The following is a 20,613-nucleotide window of genomic DNA, read 5'->3' on the forward strand; positions in this document are numbered from 1 at the left end:
AGATCTGCCAAGACAGAGCCTGAGCTTCCATCGCAATTTTAGAACGTGTAATTACAGAGACATGTACGTTGTATATTTAAACATAATCCAAAACTGTAATGTGCGGGTATATGCCATATTGAATTGATAATGTTCCGTGATACCAGGCCCATTTTAAGTCTGTCAAATGGCAGAGATTTATGAAAATAAAATATAACGTCTTCTATTTACGACTCCTTAGGTAGAATCATTAAATTTATGGATGACCAGCAGTCGTCATAAATCAGTCTCTTACTTGCTTGCAGCTACACTTGGCTTTTTTTTTTTCTTTTTACTTCTTCAACTGCTCATTCTTTCATTTTTTTTTAAAGAAAAAAGTCAACAGGCTTTACTCTGGGTAACTTTTTTTTCTTCTGTGTTTTTTCTGATATATGTAAAAAAAAAAGAGCCATGTTTTCCTGTTATGGGTTTCCCCCTCTACTTAAGAAAACTAAATGAAGTACTAAATAAGTGATTGCTTGTGAGATTACATTTGACAGCATATGTAATATTTAAAAACGATTTTTTTTTTTTTTAGTCTCCACGTTTTTAGTAATGCGAAGAAAATAAACACCAAACCAAATCGCACTGCCATTACGATTAAGAGCTGCCGCATCAACGTAAACATCTCTCCTACTCTGGTTCTGTTACTCATCAGTTACACATAAAAGAGCTAAACCCTTCATATACAGAGAACATATTTCAGACACTGACAATTTAAAAAGCATTCTCTGAAAACTCAGTGTCTTTAAAACAGTTACATGTGTCTGGACTGTTTCATTTTTTTGGGTGCGACACTTTAAGTGGATCTTGTAGGTGGGGGGGGGTTAGAAAAAAAAACAAACATTTACGTAAACATCATCACTCTGTCATGCTATTGCTTTTGTCAAATGTTTGTCTCCAATGCACGGAGCAGAGCTCATTTGTAAAGCGAGGCTTGCTTGGGAGGCACGTTACTGACAGTCCTTATTTGGTCCGAAAAATTCACATTACCCCTTCTCACAAAAATAACTCAAGTCTGTTGACGTGACTACCTTGGGAAACAGGACCACACACACACGTCAGGAAGGACAAATTGGAGCAACTGCTGCACATTCCCCACTTCTCATTACACTTTAATGAGCACTTGCATCTTGTGCAATAAGAGGCCAGTGTGTAAACCAGGTAAGAAAGGAATACAAAATCCATCATGGGGAACTTTAGGATAAAATGTTGAAGGATTTGCTCTCAAAGATTTAGTCTCTAAAGATCTCATTAACCTGTGACCTTGATTTATCTTAAGGTTCTAAAAATAGCACAGACAGAAATAATGGCTTATATCTTGAGTTGATCTGACTTATGTCCAATGGCTTATATCTTGAGTTGATCTGACTGAAAGTTTTAACTTCCAGTAAATCAAGTAGTAATGCCTGCACACTCACTTTCACTTTTCAAGTCATTTTTGTTGGCTGTTTAGCTACAAAAAAGAAAGAAACGAATGGATTATTTATCATCACGCCACCTCTACGGTGCACATATGAAAACATACTTAAGAGCAGTGGTGCTCAACCCCTGGGCCGGGTCCGGCTGGCCCAGGGGTTGTAAGCACATTGCACAGCTTACATTATTTCCATTGTATTTATTATCTGATTCTGAATGACGTTTTATTTTTCGAAAAATGAACTAAAAACAAAAAACGTCTTTGAAAAGTATCTTTGATTCTTTCTTTGTTCTTCGTTCTGCATTAAAAGACAAGCGCGATGATACAAGGATGCTGCTAATATAGTTGCATACACAGTGGTTTATTATGATACATAGAAAATACCAGTCTTTATGCCGGTCGTATCATTTTAATTAGTTGTATTTATCTGCCGGTCAGTGAAAAAAAAAAAAATCAGACATTTAACTGGTCCTTGGCGCAAAATAGGTCGGGGACCAATGCTTTAGACTCTTACTTGGAAAAACATGGAGATCAACCCACACCTGTCCTAGAATGTGTATACATGGCACATGAAATCTAACCTGAACCCTGTATTCACAGACACAACAAATCCTGCATATTACTGGGATAAATACCGCAAACGCATCTCAACCGATGACAATATTTGGGTAATATTTGGCAAGAACCAACAAATCACAGTGTCATGCACAACAAGTTCCAGTTATAGAACCAATCTTACCTGTCTTGGTGTTAATGGCAAAGAAACCCTGGGGGTTGCCGCTGGTGATCCTGTATGTGAGTTTATCACTGGCCTGGTCATCTGGATCCACTGCATTTATCTTAATGATTGACACATCTTTAGGGGAATTCTCCATGGCAGACGGGTAGTAGACAGGTTCGGAGGATTGCGGTGCATTGTCGTTAACGTCCTGCACTTCAATGAAAACCTCTACAAAGGCTGAGAGCGGTACCACACCACGGTCCATGGCGTAGACGGTGAGCCAGTAGTGAGGTGTGGTCTCACGATCCAGCAGTTCCTGGGTTCGAATAACACCTAAAAGATGAAACAGATGAAGAAGACATTCTTGAGTCTGCATTATATGAATGATTGTTTTTTGTTTTTTTTTTTCTATGACAAGCTCAAAATGGCACATTGTTATTAGCTGCCCCATACGGTCATAATGGGTTGCTGAAACCCACTGCAGGTTATATATATATTGACAACAGCCAGACAAGGCTTTGTTTACATTCACTCCCAGGGATGTTTTGTTGAGCTGTTATATGGGGGGGCTGTAGATTTCAGCTGAAAAACAAAGGGCTTTCAGAAACACATGAGTCTTGTTGGTTTACAGTGGTTAAATGAAGGGGAGGATGGGCAGACAGCAAATTTAGAGGAACTGAAAGGAAAGGGATTAAGAGGACATCCGTAGTTGTGAGCCCGGACGATAACTAGCTAAAAAAAAAAAAAGTTTTATAATTTGATCAGTTATGTGGTTGACTGTTTTATCTGTCGACGCTGGTTAATAAGTTTAAATGTAGGAAACAGGCAAGAACTGTGACAATTTTTGGTCTCTATTAAAAGAGCAAACAGCAACGTTTACAGACATGTATTCACTTCACTTCTTTTAAGACAGTTAAAAGGTACTAGGTGTATATATACGGGGTTCTGGGAGAGAGCAAGTACAGCAGCCATAGAAGGTCGGTCAGTGAAACTATTAAAAAAAGGTTTAATATAATTTATTAAAATTGTAATGCACCAGAAATGAATGTTTATATAATGAAAAGTCAGACTCTTTTACAAGGCAGCTTCCTTTCTCAAACTAAATTTGTGTATGTTTTTCTTACTGTACACAAGAAAAGAAAAAAACGGCGATTAAACTGCAAAACAACAAGTTGCTATGAGTTACTTTATTATTGCTGCTAACTCATATCAGTGTCGCTGCGGCAGCAGCACTGCCACTTGCCCCCTACCATATTGTTATGTATTTATTTGCAAACAGTCATGTAAAAAGGCCTACACATCAGCAACATTTATTTCCATAATACTGCAATGATGACATCTGAATAGACTTTGGAATTTTATAGAATGATTTTATAATCTAAAGAAGAAGTATGAGAAGTAAGATTATTTTTATATTTTTAAACCCTGTTTGACTCTTTTATGCAGCATTAGAAGACATTGACTCAGAATCCATGAGATCCTTTATACTCACTGTTGCCCCACATAAAAAAAACACTCCATGACTTTACACACCAAAATCATATTTCAAAGGTTTAAATGGATTACATTCAGTGTCTTTTTTTTTACTGCTGCCGCTGCCTTTGTTCCCGCACTGGGACTTAAAAAAATGAAAAGGAGTTTAACCTAAACAGCTAAACTTCCTGCCTTGGGTCATAACAATTTTTTAGAAACCATATGCAAATTAGATTCCATAAAAATATCACATTTACCATAACAGGGTGAGTTTAGGGTTTTAACAAGTATATACCCCCCCCGGCCTGTTCGACAATAACATCCCTGCAGTTTCAATCTGGGATGCTTTCATGTCATTACTACAACACTCAATCAGGTATTTTCAAAATTCTCAAGTTCTTTGTTTTTATACCAATAACCGTTCCATAAAGAAATGTGCGCTGTTAACAAAGAGTGACACTAAATTTGTCAAAGAAACATGGGACCAGTCATTAGACATCATTCAAATTTGCCATTACAAAAAATATTTTAACAATGTCCAAATTAGGGAGAAAAAAAACCAGAAGTGAAGAGCATTGGGTAGGAAGCCATCTTTGGTTTTTTTTTTTCCTCTCTTTTTTAAGGAGATGCTCGAGGTTATTTGCTCATCTGTATTACTGGCAGACACCGACATGGCAGACAATTACCCTTTTACAAGGGTCATGGTTTTTGCTTCTGGCTTTGGCTTTGTATCCATCTCCACACAACACCCCTACAACCACTGTATCAACTACTGATGCTGTAGGAATGATACCATTTACACTTGCCACGCATCAATGTCAAATGGCATGCTTAAGAAAGAGATAGAAAATAGGACATAAAAATAGGATTTAATAAAAAAACAGGCATACGTGACCTTAAACATATTAAATCCTAAGCCAAAAATGTAGGTTACAAGATGGTAACAAAGCACTGTTAGGTAGGTTACAAGATGGTAACAAAGCACTCGAAAGGTGAAGCTAAGGAATTTAGTAGCCACACCCATCACATGCACCTATCCTCCTGAGAAAAGCAGGAACAAAACCAACCCTGAGGCTAAAAAAAAAAAACAGTGCCTCTGCCAGATTTCCTTTTTGTCTTTTTCCCCCGTTCCTTGTCTTTTCCTCTGGCTTTGTTCCTTTAAGTTACTTGAGCACAGTGGCCGTCAGTTGTAATCCCAGGACAGGCAGATCTTGTCAGTGGAGGGAATAACTTTACATACGGGGGGACACACATACCAGTTGAGTACGGAGACACAATGGTATAGAGCATTCTATGAAAACCTTTGCTTGCAGCAAAGCCTGTTGGCAACAATATGAGGAGGGTGAAATTTGCTTTGGCGAGGCTGCGGGAAAAATTGTTCACTGCATGTCACAACTTGTCTGCTGAAATAAAGTGTGTGCTGATGAAGCAAAATCACAATGCACAATTGTTGACTTTTCCAGACACAGTGACTACCCTTTGACAATCAATAGTTGACGGAGAAAACGTTTATACTTCAGTCACTTAGCCTTTCCTGGGCTGGATATATGGGGCTTTGAAGTTCCTCTGCTAATTCTGCTCACCCCTACCCCACATTCCACAGCCGTCTCAAGCCTCTAGCTCACATGCCTGCATAAACTTTCTCAGTATCCCCCTCCCCCATCCACCTTTCTCTTTCCACAGCCCTGGCAAAATGCTTCAAATTCCACCACCAAACTGTAGGCAGTCGTGTTATAGAAGAAGTCCTCCACTGGGCTTTGTGTTACCCAGCAACCTACTGTCACATCATCCCAAATATCCCAGACATCTGTATCTAAGATCCAAAAAGGACTGCTGGGATTAGTCTTTTATAACTTCGCAAAAGGGAGGATTTCAAAGTGAAGAAAAAGGAAAATTGCTGTTTGCTTTTCTTTAGAAGTGCCCGTAGGATTTACCCGGCTTTATCAATTCAAAGATGATTTTAACTGGCATTTGATCAGACTTAAATCAAACCTACATTAACTGGCTGTATTTCAGCCCTGTTACTCCATGGCTGTATTGGACAACCATTTCCAAGTCTGATTTCTGTTTTGATATTATCTGTTGGCTGCAAGAAATTACAATCCCCTCTTTATTGTTTGTTTTTTTGCAATCTAAAAATCAATTTTTTAAAGCCACAAGAGGTCATGAGACGGAACGGAAAAGCCTTAAAGGAACTGTAATGAGGATGCAGTATGACAGCATATCCATGTGCAGCGCACGTCTACCTTAATATCCACAACAAACAATTACAGCATATGGAGCCATTCCCACTTCATGCATCGCTGTACAACGTGTATACAGTTATTACTAGGAGAAAAATATCCGTCGACTAGTAGCTTTTGGGAGCGTGTACTTAAGGCAGCTCTATCATTTTAGCAGCCTAACCATGGGGAACGCCAATGCTCTGTATCGGTGTAATATCATTGTAGTTATTTTGTAGTAACGCATATATACATTTTACTGCTGGTTCCTATAACAACGATTTTTTTCAACATAATAAATCATCAAGAAATAAAATCCCCAGGAGGATGTTTTGTGTCTACAATCCCTGATATGTCTACAATATAGTTGTTGTCGATGTAAGGGATTTTCTTTTCACTTGACGCCGACAATACAAAACTTCCTTTGTGTCTAAAAACACATCCGAGGCCTTGGTAAAGCCAGATGATTTCCAATGATTAAATATCATATAATTATTGGAAGCTTTTGCTTAAGCTGTCCTAGAGCTGAAGAACCGACTGCCAGTGTATCTTATTACAAAAGCTATATCAACAGACAATAATACTATGCCACTTGGCTCATATGAAAAATACATATTTATTTATTTCAGCCAGTATCCTCTTTCCTAAAGGTTGAACAAACACCAACAACCTCTCCAGGACAACAAAAGGTGACTAAATATCCACATGACGTCTCCTACATTTCACTCCAGTGAGCATGACACTACACCATGCTGGCTTTCCACCTGTCTTTTCTATTTTTATTGTTAACCGCAGAGCAAAATAAAAAGAGAGTGGATTTTCCTATTTAGAAGGTGAACCTATTATGGTTCAACAACATGCAAATCAATGACATGTGAAGCTATGTGTTTATAGACATTGAATCATTTTATATATATACTATAAAGTTCTAAATATACTGCATAGCTCTATGTATACTGCATAACTTAATATAACTGTGTAATACAAAATAATACATGCACTATACAGTGTCTTTGAACTGGATTTACTGTATAATTTTAATTCAGATACTTGATCTTAATGTCATCATGACGTGAATTAACACACAATGAAGCATGTTTTGTGCAAAAGGGGAGCCTCAAGTTTCTTTAAAAAGATTAAATGGACTGAGAGACCAACATACTTTTAACTAGGGGAAGTGTGTTTTTCATTTAGCAACCTACAATCAACTTTGTCCCTCTGCACATTCCCTGCTTGGTATCCACAGTAACGGCACCCAAGCAAAGACTATTTGGAATCATGTGCCACACTCCAGTCCCACTTTTAACATATAGCTTGGTTTCCTGTGGTAAGGGCTCTTTAGTTTTTCCCCTGTCGCACTGCCATAATGTTGGTACTTATACACAGTGTTAATTATTGTTCTTACAATATTCCTACAAAGAAATGGAAACAAACACGTCTCAGCTTCACCAGGTGTTGGCCTGTTGAGTGTCATGACTCATCGGTAAGTATTCCCAACCCTGAAGGTTTGTCCACCTTTAACCCAATATTCAATGCAGAGTTATTTTGATTGCAGTTGACTGAGCAAATGATTCAGTAAAAATTACAAAACCAAGGTCTGTTGAATTTAAATGTGTTAAATATTTGAGAAGTAATTCAGTGAATAAGTCACATAAGTAAACCAACCTGCTTTTCCCCGAGTTGGTATTTAGACTCTTGAATGAGAAACCAAAACTTCACAAAAAAAGTAATACCTGTACTCCAATGTGATCTGAAGGGGGGAAAAAATCTCTTGGAAAACATTCAGGCATGTTTCTGTGAAATTGGTTTAAAACCAACATTTCAATTGATTAAGACGAAGCTTGTATCTTTTCCACTGAAACTATAAGATATCTCATGAGTTTCACACGAGCACAAAGAGCTTCTTATACTTGCTGTTTGGTGTCAGTGCCGTCATGTGGTTATCTATCAAATAATATAGCCTTACGATTAACAAATATTTCTCCAAGCCCAGGGGAGATAAATTGGGTCTACAGAATGGCCAGGAGCCCAGGAAGAGCCCTGATAAGAATGAGTTTAAATTGAGATGGCACCCTGCCAGTGACCGACTGGTCTTTTAATAATAACGACAATGTGTGGGCAAACAGTTGCCAAGGAATCACAACACTGGCTGACAAAAACGGAGCCATATCTGGTCTAGAAGAAGGGACTGGCAATAAATCTTTTTTTTTTTTCTAACTCAAACTGTGTAAATAACATGAGCATAAACAACAATCATGGAGACCATATTTAATCTTAATCACTGCATGTCACAAAAAAGTGGCCGTTTCATTTCCATGCATGGTTGACAGTTAAGAATAAAGAGTGTATGGTCTGTTCCTAAATAACATTCTATGTTTATATTTCTTAAAAACAACTTCTTGACAAGAACAAGTAAAAGCCCACAAGCCCAGAACTGAGGGCAGTTTTTCACACAGCAAGACTTCACTTCCAACCATGTTTTTTTTTTTTTTAATTCATCTATTATTGTCAGGGCCTATAACGTGATTTATAATGAGTTAAAACAACAGAACAAAGAAATAAATTAAGACAACGCCAATGAAGTGATGTATTCTCAGCAGACATGTGCAAGGATTTAGGACTTAAGTTCATCAGGAAAGAGGAATTCTGTCAGTGAAGGTGTCTAGGTCTTGGCATTTCTAGTTGCACCACTTTTTCCATGTGTTTTTATTTTTAAACCATCTAAAATGTTCTGGTTAAGATTCATAACATGCAGCTGCAGCACAGAGCATACAGAGACTCGTGCTTACGCTTCCTTTTAGAAGCAGAATATTTTAAACACATATGGTAACTAAGAACACACCACACCCTGTATGCAGTTAAATCATAGGAGGGGTATTACCACCTTGACTGTATTTAGTTAGTCTACTGACCACAGACGTACGTCTTAATAACAGGACCCAACCCAGGACAATCCTATCATTGCACCATCTGATAATAGCTTATAGGCGCTGTAGGATTAGGCACATTAAACTACAGTTTTTAAAATCTATACCCTACTTAATATTTTAGTTGCACATTTATGCCACTTACTAGTATATATTTAGTAATGTAGATATACATTTTTGGCTCTGTGTATTTCTGGAAGAGCTATTTTTTTTTTTACTCTAACTACTCTAACTAAATGTGTAAATTCTGAGTGTAATAAGTATTAAAACAGTTATTAAAGGTATTTTAAAATTAATATAGAGCTATACAATATTTGTTTTACTCTAACACAACTAAATGAGTGTAATAAGTATTTAAAAAAGTTATTAAAGGTATTTTAAAATTAATAACATTTTTATACTGTCCAATGGATGAAATACTTCTTACCATTAATGCGACTCTTGGTGCTGCATGGTTTTGATGTGATTGGCTCCAGCGCAAAAAATAATGTATGGATTAAAATGTGTAACAGAGTTATAAATATATGGTCTCACTTGAAATGCCAGCTTTAGATTTATCATCAAAAGAGCCACATCTGGCTTGTGAGCCATAGGTTCCTGACCCGGTCTCTATACCCTTAAAAAAACTTGGTCTGTTCATTGGAAATAAACACTTATCACCTCAATGGGTGATAAGGTTCATATTCCTTGCTCTAATTATGGCATGCAAAACAAAAATCTCTGGTGTTTACTTACAAGTGAACCATCACAGGAAAAAAAAATGTATTATGCATTAGGTTTCGCACCTTTGTGAAGACATTTAACATGTGTGATGTAGGGAGAAATTCAATTTTACAACAAGAAAATAGAAAAATCACACTAAGCTGTCTGAGATTCCCAAGCAGGATAAAGGAAGTCCAAGAGCAAAACATTCGAGTCAGGTGATGGTGAGGTTTTGGGGTAGGACCTCCTGAAATTCCAGTCTGTTTTATTTTAAGCTAATTTAAATCAGATGTGACCAACATTCTTCGCAGCTTAGCAATTCCTTTTGTAGCCTTAAAAGCGTTTGTGCCATTACTTTTTCCTCTTCTTTTTCATTTATTACTACAATCCTGAATGTCAAAGACAGTGAAGTAAGTCTTAATCTTCTAAGAATTACATTACTCAAGAATATTGACACAGGTTTATCAGTTGGTCCATCTGCCGCTGCCATCAATTCCAACATTAAAGAAAAATGAAAGAAATTAGATTCCATATCAGCCTATGGAAAACTTTGTAATAAACTCTGGCTGCACACAATTTTTCTAAAGCACAAAGCTGATGCACATCTTTTTAAACAGTTGAAAAGTGATCACATTGCTGTCTTAAGAGACTCACCTGTTTCCTCATCAATGGAAAATATCCCCAGGCCAGAACCGTCTCGTATGGAGTACCTAATCTCTCCATCCCGTCCACTGTCTTCATCCTCAGCTGCTACAGTCATCACAGAAGTCCCGTTAGGCGCATCTTCTTTTATAAATCCCTTTTCCACAAATGACCGGAACAAAGGCCTGTAGAGGTTTTCATTTACATCGACAACATCCACCTCAATGAAGCAGGTAGAAGACAACGATATGGGCCTTCCTTTGTCTTTTGCCTTTGCTGTGAGGTTGTATACCTGTTTTGTCTCATAGTCTAAATTCTGGACGATCCGCACAGCTCCACTGAGTTTGTCCACTTCGAATTTTCCATCGCCATTATCAATAAGGCTATATCGTACCTGACTGGAAGGTCCGACATCAGGGTCATGAGCTTCCAGCCACATAATAACAGTACCAATAGGAAGGTCCTCCCTTACCTTTACACGGTAGTTAGGTGGGACAAATTTAGGTGGATTGTCATTTACATCCTCCAAAGTGATCTTAAGAAGGACAGTGGAGACTAGCTGTGGCTCGTTTACAGCTTGGTCACGTGCAGCAATTTTCAAGATATAAGCTGGATTGAGCTCCCGATCCAGAGGTTTTGCTACAGTCACTACACCAGTGTCTTCATTGATTGCAAATTGATCTGTTCCTCCTGAAATGGAATATTTGACAAGTCCATTATTGCCGTGGTCTTTGTCTGTTGAGTCTACCTGGATGATTTCTGTCCCAACATTTGTTCCTTCGCTGATCTCAATTGAATAGGAATCTTGCAAAAACTTTGGACTATTATCATTGGAATCCAAAATCTTGACATCCAAAAGACGTGATGAAGATTTTTGTGGTATGCCAAGATCACAAACTGTGATGTTAAGTGTATAATGATCTGTTGCTTCTCTGTCAAGAGGGGAATAGACCTGTAGCCATCCAGTTTCCATATCTACGATAAAGCGGCTTTCCGTGTCTCCACCAGAAATAGCATATACTAGTTTCCCGTTAAACCCACTGTCTGGGTCTGTAGCACTTAAATGAATAATCCGCGCTCCAACAGGTAAGTCCTCCTTAACTTCAATAACACTCGGGAAAGACTCTGCAAACTGTGGAGTGTATCGATTGACTGAGTGAATGTCCATGAAGTTGTCATCTGGCTCAGTTTGCGTGTGGATTCTGCTCCCCTGCAGTAGCTTCTCAGCTAGCATTGTAGCAACGCCAGTTTCAACACATTTTAACTGAACAGGTTTGCGCGCAGTAATGATGGTTATGTTCATGACCATCGGCTGGGTCTCGTGCTCACCATCAGTTGCAATCATTTGCAAACTATGGAAGGACACTTTAGCAGCTTCTCCCTCAGTCAATGTGTGCTTAAGTGAAAGCATGCCAGAGTTTGGGTTTAGTTCAAACAAATCCAAATCATTCCCGCCTTTAATTTTGTACCGTACAAGCTGCAGTTCATCGGCATCTATGGCAGACACCGTTGTTATTTGCTCTCCTACACCATGGTCTCTTGGCACAGTTACTTCACAGTCTACGTTTTCAAAAAGGGGCTTGTTGTCATTAAGGTTGTTTAATGTGATTTTGACTGATGCCTCCACTTCCCTTCGGAAAGGGGATCCCCAATCAGATGCTCTGACTTTAAGATTGTAAATCCTCGGCATAAGCTCATAATCAAGGACTTCTGAGGTACTAATGACGCCTGAGAAATAGTCAATCACAAAAGGCTGAGGGCTCAGGTTGGTGATGCTGTATGTCACGTAGCCATTCTCACCCTTGTCTAGATCAGTTGCTTTAACTGTAACTACACTTGTTCCAACAGGTACGTTCTCATCAACAGTGGCATCGTAAGTTGTCTGCTGGAACTCGGGTCCATTGTTGTTCACATCAACCACATCAACAATAACTTTTGTTGCTGCCTTTTTATCAGTGGTCATTATGTCCAGTTCAAACTGGGAAGTAAAGTCAGCGCTTATTGGTCCAGCGGTGCTGATTAAGCCAGTGATGGGATTAATATTGAATTTGTTTTTGTCCACTTTGTTTCTGAAAGCATATTTTATCTGTGGATACTTTGGCACAGCTGTTACTTTAATGACAGGCGTATGAAGAGGGGCAAATTCACTCAGATTGACTCTGTAGAGCGATTTTTCAAACATAGGAGGTCCCAATTTGAACTGTGCAGAGGTTACCTGTACCAATTTAGCAGAAGAAAACTGAGGGGGGCTGCCTTTATCCTTTGCCTGTAAGGTTAGGTTGAAACCAAAGGGCTGGCTGTCCCAGTCAACTTCTTTAACAGCTTTGATTTTATACTCCTTGCTCCCAGGGCTGCTTCTAACAGCCTTAAACTGCTGCAGAGGGTCACCAGCAACAATACTCAACGATGCTATCTCTCCATTCAGACCCTGATCATTGTCTTCCACTGTCACAATAGCATAGGTGGGGTCATGATCTGTGTCAGAGGGGGCCAAGGACACTGCAGTGATGACAGGTGCATACTCGTTGGCCTGCTCCACCCTCACTGTCAGCTTGGCCATACTGCTAAAACCGCTGCTGCCATACAGCTTCATTCCTCTGTCGACAGCAAGGATCTCCAACTCGTACAGCTTTGTCTCAGAGAAGTCCAGTTTCCCAGTCAGTGTCACAACGCCACTTGTTGGATGAACAGCGAACACGTCTGTCCAATCTCTGAAACTATAGTAGTATTCTCCATTCGTACCGATGTCGGCGTCAGTGGCCGTGACCTTTGCTACACTTGTGCGTATGGCCGTGTTCTCTGATAGAGAAATGCTGTATGATGTGGGTGAGAATAGAGGCCTCAGATCATTAGTGTCCAGTACCTGTACCTTTACTCTAGTGCGACACTCAAAATTCGTGCTTCTCTCTGAGGCTTTAACAGTCAGCATGTAGTGGTCTTTAACCTCCCGGTTTAAGATGGCCGTGCTGCCTCCTTTGGTCCGTATTCGCAAAAAACTAAAATCTCCCAACTGATAGTCCTCAGCTTTGAATAAGTTCTCATTGTCTCCAGAGATGATTTTGTACCGAATCTCCCAGGTTGGGTCTGTGATATAAATCCCCATCTTGATGTGACTCTCTAAATATGTCTTAGCAGCAGAGTTCTCGTATATGGTGGCATTGTAATCAGAGTGGGTGAATTGCATGGAGGCAGCCCGCGCCGTCCTTTGGTTCCCTGCGCAACCACAGAGTAGCTGCAGGAGCAGCACAAGCAGCGAGACCAAAAGCTTTCCCATTATCGTACCGTGATCGACACAAAACCACCTGGGGAGAAGCAAAAATATCATAATTAATGACAAACATGGAAATGATCTCTTAATTTAAACAAAAAAAAAAAACCCCTAAAACTAACTTCAATAAATAATGGGACTTTATCTGTGCAGATTTTAAAGTGCTTGTAAATGCTGATTAGTAGCTAAACAAAATGAGATGAGAAAATGTGGCAGAGCAGTGCTTTGCTGATTAGTAGCTAAACAACATGAGATGAGAAAATGTGGCAGAGCAGTCAGCCAGGTGATGAGATTTAAGCCTGAACTGCTACCATGTTTGCGTAATGACACATGGTGACTATGTATATATGCAATTCAACCACCTTGCCTCATTAATCCAAGCATCACATAAATGAACCCAGAAAGGTGAAAATATATACATGTTTACCTATTGGTGCAAAAACCACTTGAATTACACAGTAAAAGCTGAATTAATATTCCCGACCATTGATTTCATACTTATTTTATTCCACAAAATGCATGAAACGGTATACTATATGAGCAACTGTGTAACTTATAACCACACTTTACTAAGAATAAAATCTGCCAACACACTCACACAGAAAGGGGGGGGGGGGTAAAATGTGTCTTCTTAAATGTACACATTACAAACGCTTTAAGCTGCAATCGCGACTGCAGCCCAATGGAAAGCAACCGAGAAAAGTGCTTTGACATCGTAGAATCATTCGTTTACGGCGGCTTTACTGCCCATCTCGTTCATTGCGTGTGCGTGTCAATACAAAGACAAATTCAAATGAAATAGGCTTCTGCGTCTGTACGAGAGGCATTAAAAAAAAAACAAATGAAATATTATTATTTACTTTTGGTGAGCACAGATTGCAGCGAACAAGGTTTGGTTGTTGCTGCTTTATTTGCGGTTAATGAGTAACAAGAGTCAAACCACATTCAATCTGAAACTATCGCCTGCAGGTACAAAAGGACCATCTGCTGGTTGGCGACCAGTTGGAAAAAAAGAAAGACATTTTCAGAAAGGCTACAGGTTTTGAAATTTTTTCAAACATAAAAAAGACAGCAAAAAATAAATAACAAGCGTGTTTTATAATATTAAACTCAAATGTCTGAAGGAGTATCCTGGTTTTACAATATTTCATGTGTAACCCCCCCATCCCCCAACTGAAGCCATTCACTTCAGGAGACGAAGACAGGCTTTCGCTCATAAAAGCCTTTCCCTCCTCCTTGTCTAACGTCGCACAAACCAGCGCAAAAAGTGTTGCTACGTCGACCGAAAAACACTTCCGTCACATCACGACGGTGTTAAACATATAGTTTGAATGTGAATAAACTTCTTCAAAGTGACTTGAAAAAGAAATAATAATAAAAAAAGCTTCGGCTCTTTTTCACAGTCTCGCTGCCCACTCACAATAGCCAACTTAACTTTTCCCCGCACTCGTTACACTGGGATGCCGCAGCTCACCGCCTAAGGCTACGAAAAACGAAAAATCAGATAATACATACCCCTTCTCTTGTTAATCTCGTAAGTATGGAGGTTTTGCATGTGGTTTGTGTGTTATTCCAAATCTCGGCATGGTAGTACGTGGACTTCTCCCGTGTCCGTTACTCCTGCCGCCACAGACAGGCACACACGCACTCACTCTCCGTCTCTCTGCTTCTACTTTTCCCCCTTCTCTCTCTCTCTCTCTCTCTGGCTCTCTCTCCCTGTCGTCCCCCCTCCCCCCTCTCTCTCTCTCTCTCTCTCTTTTCCTTTCACCGCTTCCATCTCTCTCCCACACCGGGAGAAGCCTGGTATCTTTCCGCGCTGCACATGTCCGGATCTACTTTCCCAGCTGGAACACCAGATCAACGGTCTCCGCTCGTGTCCGGTCTTCTGACCCCAAACTAGTACTTCTTATTATTCATTTTTGTCCAGAAAAGATATTTTTATTTACTGACTTTAATTATGTATTTATGACCAATGTCATTCACCTAAGTACTACCTGCTATCATGACAACTTTTTAACCCTTAACAGTCACTTCACTGAATCCATGACCTTTTCCTCTTTCAGTCTAAGAATAAAAAAGTATCTATTTATCTGTATTTAGGTCATAATTTCTTTGTGACATCGAATACTCAAATGAATGTTTTTTTCCACATTACTTAAATAGTGTAAACGAAATACATTTAAGATGATTTTGAGTGTAACATTTTGTAGAAGTATTGTGCCAAGTTGGATCAGCCGTTTTTTTTTGTTGTTTTTTTTTGGGTACAATAAGGTTTAGGTTTTAGGTTAAGTTATTGGTGTCCGTATTTGCCTTGTATTTTTTTACAATAAGAAATCCTACGTTCAAATGACTTTACTTAAGCCACGTATATCCTCACCGCTAGCTGTTGCTCCCGCTGACGCGGTGTAACTTAAAACATCAGCTGTAAGTATGAGACTTCCTCATGACGAGAAAGAGACTTTGGTCTTGCCCAGTAAGGCACCGACCTTTGTATCCATATGCTGCAATGGCAGCACCAGCCACTCTGTTACAACTGCTGTGACAAGGTTAATTTATGAGAATGTGGAAGAGCAAAAAGTTGTTCAGTGGCCACGACCTCGAACAAACTCTTAAAACCACCTAGTAATTTAAAGATAACATTTCATTTTCATCCAATATTTAGAAAAAAAATAGGCATTATTAATTGTATTGGCATGGGACCTGGGGGACTGGTGATGAATGTAATATAACTACAACAACAACAACAACAACAACAACAACAAACAAATAAGAATAGTAATATAACAAGAAGAGAATGTTGAAGAAGAGGAGTTATCAGGACATCAGAATCAATGTGATGGTCTTGTGTAAATACACGCACGTGCACGAGAGAGAGACAAATGAAAGGGGGATGGGAGGGGAGGGGAGTGGGGGGCATTAGGTCCTGCGCTATATTTCTTTCATCAGAGCACGGATCGACGCACACACTAAGTAGTGTGGCTGTTGTGCGATTGATGGCGCTGTATCCCTGCGCTTTCCCGGATCGCAGCTCCAGATGGTTCGCCTGCAGAAAACCCAGCGCCGCCGTTCAAGCTGCTGCTGCTGCTGGTGGTGGTGGTGATGGAACACGCATCTGAACAACTTCTGCACTCGTACTTTACCACGTACGGCAGTGACCGCACTGTGAGCGCAGGACTGTGCGTAATGGTGCTGGGCTTGTTTGGCACAAGTCACAGAGCACCCCCACAAATTTAAAAAAATCAACTCCGCCTTCAGGACAAAGTTTTCAAAAGTAATCACCAATTTTCTTCCAAACAAAATCTTCCATCCTTCCATTTCAGCTATACTACTCACCAGACCAGCTGGATGCCCGCTCCAGACGGCGCTCTTCACGTTAATCTCAGCAGATTTCGGTGGATGCCGTTTTCAAGCATCCTTTTGATCAGTCTGACTTCAGTCTCCGTGAGTCTCCCTCAGCGCCTTCACTTCCGATGCGCACCGAGCCTCAGTCATCGCACATCTTGGGTGACGGCGGAGGCGGCTGTACTGTAGTGTCTCGGTGATCCTCTCGTCAAATGAACCAGGTGGTGTTGCACAGCATTGCTGGCTCGAGGTGAAATCGTCCAAAAAACCCCAGTTCACTCGCAGTGGTGGAATATTAACACTTGGATCAGCAAATAGTGAGTCTTCAAGTCTCCAGTTTTTCCTTTAGGGAAAAAAGGGGACAAGGAGGGGGCGGAGTGAGAGGGACTAACCCTCATCAACTGTTGATAGGGAATACTTGATTTGCCTTTGAATTGCGTCTGCAGTCAATTAGGATTTTACCAAACAGTGCAATTAGTAATTGTTCTCAGCTTCCCAATTACGTCCTCGCGGGGAACTGATGTAAAAGAAAAAAGAAAAAGATCTTAAAGATCATAGAGCAACGAATCCCCTTGTGAATAGTCAAAGTTCACGAGCAGGGACATATCAGATGTCCTTGAAGGCAAAGAGGATCTGGCACCCGGAGTCTGAGGAAGGCTGTGACGCCATGACTTCTTCTACCATTCCAAGCATGCAGAGCTGTGTGTAGTTGTGTTTTTTCTGCCCCAAACATGGCTGTTGTCAACATGTGAATGATTGTCCTTGACCCACCAAAACCTCCTTATATAATAAGAGATAAGAGATAATAGAGATGAAATGGCACCAAAACTTCAGGAGTAACAAATGTGTTCACTCAGCCGTGTGTAGTATGTGAGCATGTGGTTAACATTGAAACTTGACACCGCATTCGAGAGAGACTGCCCGAAAAAATGTCAACCTCTTCACAGCAGAGAGGGAGAGAGGGAGAGACTGCTGGGGCTGGAGTCGACAGTCCAGTGTTAGAATCTCTGCCTAATGTCCATTCAGCACTGGCTCATTAAAGTCACATTTGCCCACAGGCTGAGTAAACGGATGAGACCTATGGGCCGTATGCATGTGTGTGTGTGCAGAAGGGAGGTAAGGAGGAGGGGTGAGAAAGATTGAGTTTGTGTGTCAGGGAGGGCGTGTGTAGTGTTTCATCTTTCTCCCCCTCTCGTCTCCTGGTCTTCCCCGCTCTGACTCTAAGTTTAGTCCTTGGACAACACTCAGGATCTGGAGCAGCCTCGAACGCACACACACCCACTCCCTCTTAGCCTCCCTTCTGATCTGCCTGTAAAGCTTTAATTGAATTCAGGTCAGGTGATGCCCAGTGGCTGTTTCCACCACCTTTGATCTCTTGCAGGTTTTTGTAGTCCTGGCTGCCGAGGATGCGTGCGGTCGGCGGGGGGCGGGAGGGGGTGGGGGTAAGGTCCAAGTGCATGTTAAAGGTCTTGCGGATGTATGTACGGAGTTTAAATCGGAGAGAACTCCTGCCGGCTCTGTAGGATTAAATAAATCGACGTCATCGAGAAAGATCGAGTTTATCAATAAGTCAGAGTGATGCGTGATTAAGCAAGAGAGCAAAAATGGAGGTGGAACTGGGGTAGCGTCAGCATGGCCGGATTTTCACCTTAATGACAAAATGTTGACTCTTTTTAAAATCTATTATAGAATTCTACGTTAAAAAACAAACAAACAAAAAACAACTCATTATACAACTACGCCACAGCTCTATGTCCCAGGCATTTTAACACATTTGTCCTGGTTTAATATGACAACAATCTGTGCCATCGGAGAACTGGAGGACCAGACTCTGAATGTTGTATATGTTAGGATTTATACTGACAAATCTTATGTTAGGAAAATTCGGAGTCACGACATGTTCTAGTGTTGTTCCGTTGTCGCTGTGTCGCTCCGGTGTCGCTCCGTTGTGGACTTTCAAATAAACCTCAGTGCAGTCTGAACACATCTTTGTTTCCTACCCGTCCACACATGGTGAATTCATTCTGGGTTAAGACCTAAAAAGGATTTCCATTCATCTCAGCATGTTGCACTTCCTTAAAAGCAGCAGGTTGCAGAAATCAAATTGTCCGGGCCACGGCGTGTGAAATAAAACCAAATCACTCCTCCTGTTTCGGTCAACATGCAACTTTTTTTTGATAGAGTGCTGAATATTTTACACACTGCTGGCTCAATTTCCGTTTTAAAAAAAAAAAAAAAAAAATTGGCTCAATTTCCGTTTAAAAAAAAAAAAATCACACTAATCTGTGACAGATTACCTTCACATTGGTGAAAGATGTTAGTAACAGGCATGAACTGGCACGCTGAGTGACTTGCTTCTCCTCACCGCATGAATAATGTCTCAAGCTCCAGAGGTTCCCCTTGCAACTTGAACCTCGATAAAGATATGGAGAAGATACAGATGATTTGTGGTAAAGCCCGCGGCAACGCAGCACCCAGGTATCTGTTTCTCCCGCTATCCAATCAGCGTAGAATCTGATTCCCGAGGCAGAGCTTAACTGTAACAGAGATTAGAATAATAATAATAATATATCAGCCCCACTTTAGTGCCTTTAACTTGAGACTCCCACCCTTTTCAGTGCTGCTGTTTGTCTTCACCAGATGCTATTCTGTGCACAACAACAACAATATGTTAATGCCAACGTCATATGCTCCAGAAAAGCAGGATGTTTATGTTTGGAGATCTGGCGTGTCAATAAGGCACTGGTTTGAATTTTGGAAAGGAGAGCGCGTTTCACGTCGAACAAATATATGCCCAAAAATAAACTAAACAACCGTTGTTCTCCCTGAATATAGAGACAAACGACTGCACTAAAAATAAAACCTACTGGTGCTCCAAGCAAAGGAGAAGATTATCATAGCAAAGCCCCTTTAGCTATAGAAGCTTCTGTGATTACCTAAAATAGATACTGTTTGTCATGTTTGGAGCAACATGGTTAAAAAAAAAAAAATCACATTTTTTTTGTTGGTTCTGTGAGTTTTAGAGCAAGTGGAAAATACAACATTAGAAAAAAAAATGCACTTTACTCTGCATGCAAAGCCAGCGTGAAAACTCACACCATACCCTTTGGGAAATCAATAACCTCCCACTTCTAACTCACAGACTCGATATTTAACTCTGCACGCGCTGCTTTCCTTCTCAAAATCATTCGTATTCACTGCTTCATAAGCCAAACAGTAGGGCCGTCTCCCTGGAGGTGTCTCCAGGTGGACCATTGAAGTGCAACCATAATGTGTTGTAAACACAGGCTTTTCTCCTTATTAGCCACAGGGAAAAAAAAAAAAAATCTATCGAGTTGCTCCGCACTAAAAAGGCCAGTGTTGACTGTATTGCTGAAGTGACTGACCTCGGGTTTATTAGCTTCATCTCCGCAGTAGAGTCCTTCATTTGGACTTCAGTACATCTGTCACCGCACTTTCAACCGCAACAGAGCTCAATTAATGATTATTCATGAATAATTAGGATTAATGAAGAGGCTCACCTAATGTTGAAGCCACCACAAATGCAGTCTGGATGGTAGATGGTGCTCGGGGTGAAACATTTGCACATACATTGTGCATCAATCTTTATATGAATTAAAATGAAATCAATTATGTTACAATTTCATTCTGAATAATTTAATGAATTTAATGAATAAATGTGGTCTAAATCAGGGCAAACTAAGGCCTGGGGCCAGATGCAGCCAGTTCAGCATATATATGCTGGATAGATGGATGGATGGATGGATGGATGGATGGATGGATAGATAGATAGATAGATAGATAGATAGATAGATAGATAGATAGATAGATAGATAGATAGATAGATAGATAGATAGATAGATAGATAGATAGATAGA

The 20,613-nt window shown here is 40.2% G+C and overlaps 1 protein-coding gene and 1 long non-coding RNA gene across 2 annotated transcripts in view; one reads left to right on the forward strand and one right to left on the reverse strand.

The window, feature by feature from the left end:
• The window catches only part of fat1a (FAT atypical cadherin 1a), a 62,682-nt gene extending 47,583 nt beyond the window's left edge, over window positions 1–15,099 (reverse strand). The window contains 3 exon segments of the mRNA XM_008317818.3: window positions 2,178–2,492; window positions 10,138–13,427; window positions 14,909–15,099. Coding sequence (XP_008316040.1) covers window positions 2,178–2,492; window positions 10,138–13,399 — 3,577 coding nt within the window. The 5' untranslated portion in view covers window positions 13,400–13,427; window positions 14,909–15,099.
• Window positions 4,107–4,709, forward strand: LOC112487517 (uncharacterized). The gene is made up of 2 exons (XR_003050670.1): window positions 4,107–4,557; window positions 4,591–4,709. It is a non-coding gene; the product is annotated as an uncharacterized LOC112487517 (long non-coding RNA).
• Window positions 15,100–20,613: the final 5,514 nt, after the last annotated feature.

The sequence above is a fragment of the Cynoglossus semilaevis genome, chromosome 9 (assembly GCF_000523025.1).
Source record: "Cynoglossus semilaevis isolate Cse_v1.0 chromosome 9, Cse_v1.0, whole genome shotgun sequence".
NCBI lineage: Eukaryota > Metazoa > Chordata > Actinopteri > Pleuronectiformes > Cynoglossidae > Cynoglossus > Cynoglossus semilaevis.